This window comes from Seriola lalandi, unplaced genomic scaffold, assembly GCF_002814215.2.
Source record: "Seriola lalandi dorsalis isolate HSWRI2012SDOR001 ecotype SW California unplaced genomic scaffold, Sedor1 jcf7180002052504, whole genome shotgun sequence".
In the NCBI taxonomy this organism is placed as follows: Eukaryota; Metazoa; Chordata; class Actinopteri; order Carangiformes; family Carangidae; genus Seriola; species Seriola lalandi.
Window position 1 is genome coordinate 112205 of NW_019523057.1, and position 8892 is coordinate 121096.

An 8892-nucleotide genomic window follows, 5' to 3' on the forward strand; every position below is an offset into this window, starting at 1 on the left:
TTTTTATGGATATGGTCAATAATCATGTTTATTCCTCAGTGACGGCAACACTGCTAAGAATATGGCGTGATATTGAAAGAACCAGACATCAATTAAAGTGCTTTAACGAGGCCTTATCATTGTCAAGCTCAGTCAATCACTCAGTCTGTCTGAGCACCTGATCTCCACATCAATGCACATGCTTCCTCTAATTAAAACCAGGCTAACAGCAGAGAGACAGAGGATGGTGTTTCTGTCTTCTCAGCTCTCACCTTTCAGTTTCACCTTCATCATCAAGTTGCTTTCATGTTTTTTTGTTCATCTAAACTCTCATATATATTTAAGTTATGACTGGCAATTATATGTGACATTTTTTGCCATGCTAGTAGTGGCTTGGCTGTCAGGATGGAAAAATCAGGGGGTGCTCCACTTTGGTTCAGACTGATATTGGATGAATTGGCATGAAGTTTTGTCCAAATATTTATGCCCATCTTGGGATTTATTGTAATGGTGGTTGTGATGGTGAACATGGTAAACATGGTAAACATTATACATCTTCATATTAGCATTGTCATTGTGAGCATGTTAGCATTGCTGACATTCACAGCCTTACAAAGCAGCTCGCCTAGGTGCATGCTCTTTGACTGGTTAACAGTTTATTGTGGCTTTTTGAGGTGTTAAGGTGTATTAAGTGCAAATGGGTACATTAGGTGCACCTTTTATGATTTCTGTAAACATAGCCTGGTTCTGGATTATTGCAGACTCTGTGGTTTTGTTTTTGCCATTGGTGTGAATGGAGGAGAACTGGGCCTAAGAAGCCCCACGCTGCAGCCTTAATGCCATTAGCATGGCTGAGTGGGCAGACAAAGTGCTGAGGTATGTTAGCCTGGCTATGCACGATGAAAAGGAAAAGACAGTGCTAAGTCAGTGAAACAGATGAGGCAACATGGCTGTTAGCAATGTCAAAACATTTCTTCCCTGCTGTTCTGCTGCATTTTATATTTCTCCAGGATCCGGTTTAACCAACCTCCTCACACTGTATTCAATCTCTGCACGCTCCTTTTACCCCTCAACCCACAGCATGTTTCATCTTTTCTTTCATCTTTCTCTCTCCTATACTAAAGGCTTTCTCAGCCTCCCTCTATAATTCCGATGTTATTAGCAAAACAATCAGTTAAACAAGTGTTTTCTCTGTCTCTTCTTCTTGGGTTCACAGTTGTAGTAAGCAGCAAAATCACAATGTCAAGTATTGGTGTACTAATGAAGTTTTGTCTTGTGTTACTTCTCCTTCCTCTTTCCCTTCCCCTCCTCTGTTCTGTCCTCCTCCATCTGACTCCTGTAGTTAGTGGTGTTGCAGCAGAAGGATGCCGCTGGTGAAGCGCACCATCGAGCCCAGGCACCTGTGCCACACGGTGCTGCCAAGAAACATCAAGAACGAGCTGGAGTGTGTGACTAACATCTCCTTGGCCAACGTCATCCGCCAGCTCAGCAGCCTCAGTCAGTAGCACAAGGACACACACAGATACACACATACTTATTTAAATAGAGACACACAGCACACATACTGTACATATACACCACTGCTCCCCATAAGTTGATCAACCGACCTTTCAGCTGTTATGGACTGACACAACTAATGCATACTACATTCAGTTCTCATTCTGCCTATTTCTGGGAAATATTAAGTACATTGAAGGAATCTGAATATTAGAATATTCAGAAAACTGTTTTTTGACATGCTCAATAATCCTTAGCACTCAAGATCAGTTTTCATTATTGTGTATTTTTGCAAAGAGATAATAAAGTTTGAGAGGAGACTGTGAAATTTGGTTTATTTAGTAATGAACTGTTTAATAGACTAGTAAAGAGCTATAAATAAGCAAATTTTATTGTGAAATAATAGCATATTTTTTCTAAAAAAAATAAATAAATAAAAATAAACAAAACAAAAATAAATCCAATGAACTGGATAAATGAAATGCTTGGATATTTTGATTAAAAAATATTAAATTGAATGATTAAAGATACTGCACATCATGGTAATAGTTCATTTGGTAAAGTAACAAATGAACTACTGACAGATTTGAAGGTTTAGACATATTTGCAGTTGACAGATTTCTAAAATCCACTCTCCAGTGGAAAGCGTAAGTCTGTCATTCATGACTATTTACAAAGCAAATCTATACATATGCTTCACTGGCAGTCACCTAATTTGCACGATATTTGGTAGTTCTAATGTAAAGCTTTGTGTTGGCAAGGGTGAGAAAACAATACATATTGTGCCATATGGTTGTGACTCATATGCTACAGTAGTGTCATATTTATAGAGGCTGAAAGGTCTAATACAGTTCATGGAGGAAATGGTGTCTGATAATGGAAATTAGCAGGACAGAACTTGGCACGCATACTGAAGTATCATAAACCGGTTTGAAATTTTTTACAGATAACTGAGTTAAAATGCTCCAGTTTTCGTCTTAAGTTTAATCTGTAACTTTGTTTTTCCTCTAACTCTGGTATCACACACCTGTCTCTGGTAAAACATCTCTAGCACTCACATCTCCATCGGAGCAGTCAGCCTGCAACAACAGCTTCCCGGGGGACTTACAGTCACAACTGACACAGCATTTCTCCAACTCCATATCAGTTATCACACATTTTTAAAACCATGTTGCTTGACGCAGAAGAAGACCATCACTTCTAGTTGCTATGATTGTGTCTGACAAAGGATTTCAGTTTTCCTTTTTTAAAACAAAATGATTTAGATGTTATAGAGTAGGTAAGCCCTCAGAGTCAGCTGATGTGAAATATAACTAAGACCTTCAATATGTGAATGTGAAAATCTCCAGGGAGTACTGATAAACTGATAAACATTATCATTAATCATCTACTTTAGACAATTAACACATTTTTCTCATTATTGCTGGATCTTTTTTTTTTTTTCATTTTAAAACTTTGTTGGTTATTATAGTATATTATTTATATATATCTATATATATATTTCAGTGTAAGTGTTTTGTGGCTACGTTTACCAGTGTTTGTTTTCTTGTATGTGTGTGCAGGTAAATATGCAGAAGACCTGTTTGGAGAGCTGTTCAACGAGGCGCACTCCTTCTCCTTCCGGGTCAACTCCCTGCAAGAGCGTGTGGACCGCCTCTCCATCAGTGTCACACAGCTGGACCCCAAAGAGGAGGAATGTGAGTGCTGTAACCACACACACACACACACACACACACACACACACACACACACACACACACACACACACACACACTCTCACTTACACTCTTTCCCTCTCTTGTAAACTTTTCCCTCACTCACACCTTAAACTCTCCTGTTTCGTCCGTGTGTCTGTTACTCCGCCAAATTGGATGTGTGCGTGGGTTTGAGCTGTGTGATGTCCTCCCCTCCGGTGTTAATGGCTGTTATTAGAGGAACAGGCAGAGAGATGATGGGTGACATTTTTCACCTCTGATAGCACAAACACCAGCCTCTATTAGAAACATTCAGAGTTTCACTTTGCCTGGATCCTCATTTCCCCACGGAAGGCCTTTCCTTTGTGTGGAGTATTGGATCTGTGGTCAGCCTGTATCCGTGCCGAGCAATAAGTAAAAGGAATGCGATAATCGTTGAGACTGTCAGGTAAGCCAGGTTATCCTGAAAGAGGGGAGGCAGGATGACAGGGTAGCATAGCTAGAGGAGAGTGCAGTCAATGCAAAGTAAAAAGAGGGAGAATCACAGCAGTGTAATTCCATGCTCCAAGGCGCCATATCGATTCTCTGTGGTCCAGCAATGTGTTTACGGCTTTGCACAATGCTACTCTAACTGCTTCCCTGTCACTGACACAGAGACAGTAAAATGCTCATTGGGCTGTAGCGCTGCTTATGGCTCTTCTGTGCATACAAGGCTTTGATACCTTTTTACAAAGCATTGAATTGTTTCTTAGTTTTTGCTGAATAATGGGTTTCTGTTTTTAACACAGTCGAGAACGGACCCTTGCAGCTGCAGATTACTCACAGATTGTTCATCCCAATCTTCCTTTTTGGTCTGCGCTCCATTTTTTTTTTCCACCTCCCTTTTCCTCATGTGATAAAATCTCCTCTACATTCACCCCCTGAATTGGTTTGCACCTTTTTTTTCACATTGCCTCTCATCTCATTTCCTGCTTCCTCTTCCTCCTCTCTACTCCAGCACTTCCCCCTCTTCTCTCCACTCTCTTTCTTCACCCTGTCTATATACTAATTCTATTCTCTAATTCTAATTGTGGAAGTCTGGTGTGCTGGGTTTTCTGGTAAGTGAGTTCATATTATCTTGCAGAGGTTGAAGGTCAAACCCAGTGACACACACAGGGCTCACAACCTACCATGCAGAGAATAAGATATTAACATTTATCTCATTAGATACACATTTACGATCTTTGGTAAATACCCAAATAACAACAAAGCCAGTCTTTTTATTGTGTTTGCAAAAGGCTACTTGTTCATAATCATGCGACGATCCGGTGTTTGGACACAGATTGTGAGTGTGTGTGGGTGTGTGCATGTGGTCCTCGGCTTTATCTCCCTCCATAAATAAGAGTGAATTTTCTGCTTTAGCCTTAAGTATTTGCCCGAGAGACAGTGGATAAGGATCAGCTCAGTTGCAGTTGTGTGGTGGTGGTGGTGGGGGTGGGGGGTGGAGTGGAGTTGGAGGCTAAGGAGGACAGTAAGAAAGATGGAAGGAAAGAAGGATGGGTGCATAATACAGGGCACTGCAGCAAAAGCAGTGGAGTGTAAAAGGATTGTACCGCAGAATTTTTCTGGGCCAGGTTGAAATGGCCTCCTCTGCAGGTTACACAGATTTTCCACTCAGTTCAACTCCTCCGCGCACATTTAAGACCGAATGAAGATGTCTTGTAAATGGAAGAACCTGCACTTTGCTCCACTTTCCTCCCTCGCCAATTATTCATTAAAGATTAGAGAAATCAAGTGAATATAATGGCGGGGTAGTGTAGCGGTGGGGATGAGAAAGATGGACAGTCGTGGGAGGGGTTTGTTTCTTGTTAATGCCCCCCCCTTCATTCCCGCCCTCTTTACCCTCACGCTCTGTAACACACACCACTGTACACAGCTGTGCAAAGTCTACGCTTTTAGCACAAGCATATGACTTGCCTCGTAAGTGTCTGTGTACATCTGTGCTCGGCCTGAGAAGAGTGAAAGAGAGGGGAATGAGTGCAGGCAGGGACGGGGCCATAAATCAGGACTGTGGAGGGATGACGATTGGAGGATGGGGGTCGGGCAGGATGGAGGAGAAAGAATGAGGACAAAATAAGAATTTCACAGATACTGTCCTCAGAACCCCTCACAAGCTTCTTTGAAACCCTTTAAAACCCTTAATGACCCATTAAAATTTGGGGACCCGTTGACTGATTACACTCTGTCCAACCGGCCTGAAAATGTGGATCAAAACGTTACAACTTGGAAGCAAAATTGCTGCAGAGATGGTTTCTGATTCACAGCTACATTATGGTTTATATCTGACATTAACTTTTTCATGATGGACGATGCGTAAAATGAATATTGCAGTAATTATCACTGCATTATCTTTGTATAATTGTCGATATTTATTAAAATATTTATGGTTGTAGCATCAATTTAAAATTTATCTCGTTATATAGCAGTTTACTGGATTAATACTGAATTTATTTGATATCGATGTGACCAATATGACTAAAATTTTCGTAAAATGAAACTCATCATTCATTTGAATGAAAATATGAACCAGGATGAGAATTTTGGTACAGAACCGTTTAACAAAACAGCGATCATCATCATTGTTCCTGTTTAATTTAGAGCAAATTCACACGCGAGTAAGCAGTATGGAAGAGCTGTAACTGTATTTTCCTAAAATTACTTACTCACATATATATGCATAACAATAACAATAAAGGTGTCACGGAGAGCCCCCTTATTTATGTAATGTAATATTATTACAAACAGCCCTGCAGTATAAACACCTTTGATGAAACCGAGGCTGTAATATCCATTGAAGCTTCTCTCATGTACTATTGGTGAGTGTCTACTTGTGATCACTGTTCATCTTTATCAATGCACTTCTCCTGTGTTTGCCATTCATAATGATCTATTGAGACTTTTCCTTTTGAATTTCAATTGATGTATCCGTAATTCGTGCAGTGATCACTGTAATAAATTATGATTAAAAATGCAGCTGCAGAATGAATGAAGCTAAATTTAAATAGCAGTGTTCAGTGGCAAGAAAAGTCAGTGAACCCTTTGGAATTACCTGCATTATGTAAACAGTTGTCTTAAAATACACAGATCAACCACAACATTAAAACAGGTACTTGGCTTTAATGTTGTGACTGATGGGTATGTAAGTGCACATACTGTATTGTAAGCTACGACACTTAGGCAAGGCTGATATTAGCTGATACTGTATATATCATGCTCACCGTTTTTATAAGCCTACATGTCAATAACAATGCACCGATCGGCCACAACATTAAAACAGGTAACTGGTTTTAATGTTGTGACTTGTCAGTGGTGAGAGCTTCATCAAAGTTACAGTTATGAAGAAATACGATCAATTTTAACTAAGGATAGTCATTGTATTGTTCTCGTCTATACTGAATGAGTCATCTTAAAGAGTTTAGATATTCATCAGTCCGCAGTCAAACTGTCTATAAATGGAGGTGAGTCAGTTCTGTGGCTACTCTCCCGAGAAGTGGGTGTCCAGCTAAGATGACTCAAAAGCAGGATGCTCAGTTAAGATAAAGACAACTAAAGGCTTAAAGGAATCATTGGACGTGGTTAACATCTCTGTTCATGAGTCTACCATACGCAAATCATGGTGCATGGTTGCATGGAGCATGGTGGCAGGACACCATAGAGAAAGCTGCTGCTTTCCAATAAAACATCATTGTGCAGCTAAAGTTTGCCAAAGAGCAGCTTCACACTCCACAATGCTACTGGGAAAAGGGCACTGCATACCAACATGAAAACATAATCACAACAGTGAAGCACAATGGAGGGAGCGTCATGACTTGGGGCTTTGCTGCCTCTGTGCCTCAACAGCTCGACATCATTGGGAGAAATGAATTCCCTGCGATGAATAGACTGCCATAGACAATATAAAGGTATCCTACAGGATAATGTCTCTGTGGCTGTCTGCCAGATTAAAGCTCAGTAGAAGCTGGGTGGCGTGGCAGGACAATGAACATAAAAGTAAATCTACAGAACTGCCTGACTTTAAACAAAGAGAATCCACCTTCTGGAGTGGCCCAGTCAGAGCCCAGACCTTAATCCAGTAGAGATGCTGTTGAATGACCTGAAGAGAGCTGTTCACAACACACATCCTAACGATTTGCCTGAGCTGAAAGTTCAATTGTTTGTGTGTCATTCGCTCAAGCACATTGGGTTTGTGTATACTCATGACTTTGATGAAGATCAGATCAGATCATATTTTACGAACAATTAACTGAAAAATGAGGTTATTCCAAAGGGTTTTTCTTCCCACTGTGTGCCAACTTTTACAATGGTTCAACAAAAGGTGTCAAACAAGATTTCCAGCAGTATACATAATAAACTTAAGCAGATATTTAGTTAACATTTAGTGTATTGAAAAATGTCTCTTTCCACCACATGTAATATAAGGTTTGGTTGAATAATTTGTTCCCTCTAGATAGAAATAAATGTTCACAGATGTGATCCTACATATTCATGCTTTTAACCTAACCATGACAGGTACACCTGTGTTTTTACACCCAAGAACTAAATATAAACTTCCCTTCACACTTCAGACACACTGTGTGGTGATCAGGTATAAAAATCAGTCAGGTTACCTCCTAATCCTCATGCAGACTCTGCACAGCTACAGCTCTGTTTGGTCACCTCCACAGATACTACACAGTGGTAGTTTCACAGGATTCGAAGATGGTGTCAAAAGACGCACTAAAGTGAATTATGTTTTACCTGTCTGCAGGATAAGGGCACAGAATGTGAGATGGTGGACGACATGAACGATGTTTAGCTGAAGGTCACAGAGATGTGAGATGGAGAGATGGCCAGAGTGATGTAAGGCAGTGTCACTGGTGGTGCAGTGGTTGAGGTCAAAAGTGCTTTATCACATGAATTTATGCACGCTCAGTCTCATACATACACACACACACACACACACACACACACACACACACACACTCACCTGACCTTGCCCATGCACACCCCACTGACCTTTAAGCCTTTAAAGGGTATTGTTCCTTACTTCGCTCTTTAGGCCTCCATCCCTTCTCCTCCTCCCCCTCCCCTCCTCTCCTGACTGCCCCCCCCCAAACACCTCCTCTGTCTTTGTTGTCCTCCCCAGCCCTCTCTCATCTTTCTGATTGATCTCTGCTCCCCCTCCATCTTGTGTGGATGCTATTTGTGTGCTGTCAGGTTCTCTTTCCCCTATCACTCTAGCCAGCCAAACTAATGGCCTGTATCCCCTATTTAATGGCACCGTTATATCACAGCACTAGCTGCAGGCCATTATGGAGAGCCACAAAGCCACCCTGAGTCCCTCTGGCCTCTAACTGTTTCTTTATGTACTTCATAGTCTCTCTCTGTCCCCCTTCCTTTTCTATTAGTCCTTCTGGGTCTCTCTGCTCTCTTTCTATTCCGTATTCCTCTTTAATCGTCTGTTGCCAGCTGGCAAACAGTTGCTCTGTTTTCTTTAGTTTTCATCTTTTTATTGCTTGTTAACTCTCCTTGACTCTTTTTTTCTGGCACTTGTTACATGCTTATCTTTATCTCACTCTTCATCTATTAAATCTATTCAAATGAGCTTTACCCGCATGACAGCTAAAAACACAATGTGCATCCTGTATCACTGGACTGTAACAAAACAAACACACCAAACACCTTCCACCACAGATACCCCCCC

The 8892-nt window shown here is 40.9% G+C and overlaps 1 protein-coding gene across 4 annotated transcripts in view; it reads left to right on the forward strand.

Annotated features, from left to right (window-relative positions):
• wasf1 (WASP family member 1) overlaps positions 1-8892 on the forward strand; it is a 56910-nt gene that overhangs the window by 20631 nt on the left and 27387 nt on the right. For all 4 annotated transcript variants that reach the window (XM_023400481.2, XM_023400477.2, XM_087172376.1 and 1 more), the window contains exons 2-3: positions 1322-1476; positions 3039-3173. In XM_023400481.2, coding sequence (XP_023256249.1) covers positions 1344-1476; positions 3039-3173 — 268 coding nt within the window. In that variant the 5' untranslated portion in view covers positions 1322-1343. The remainder of the gene's footprint in view (positions 1-1321; positions 1477-3038; positions 3174-8892) is intronic.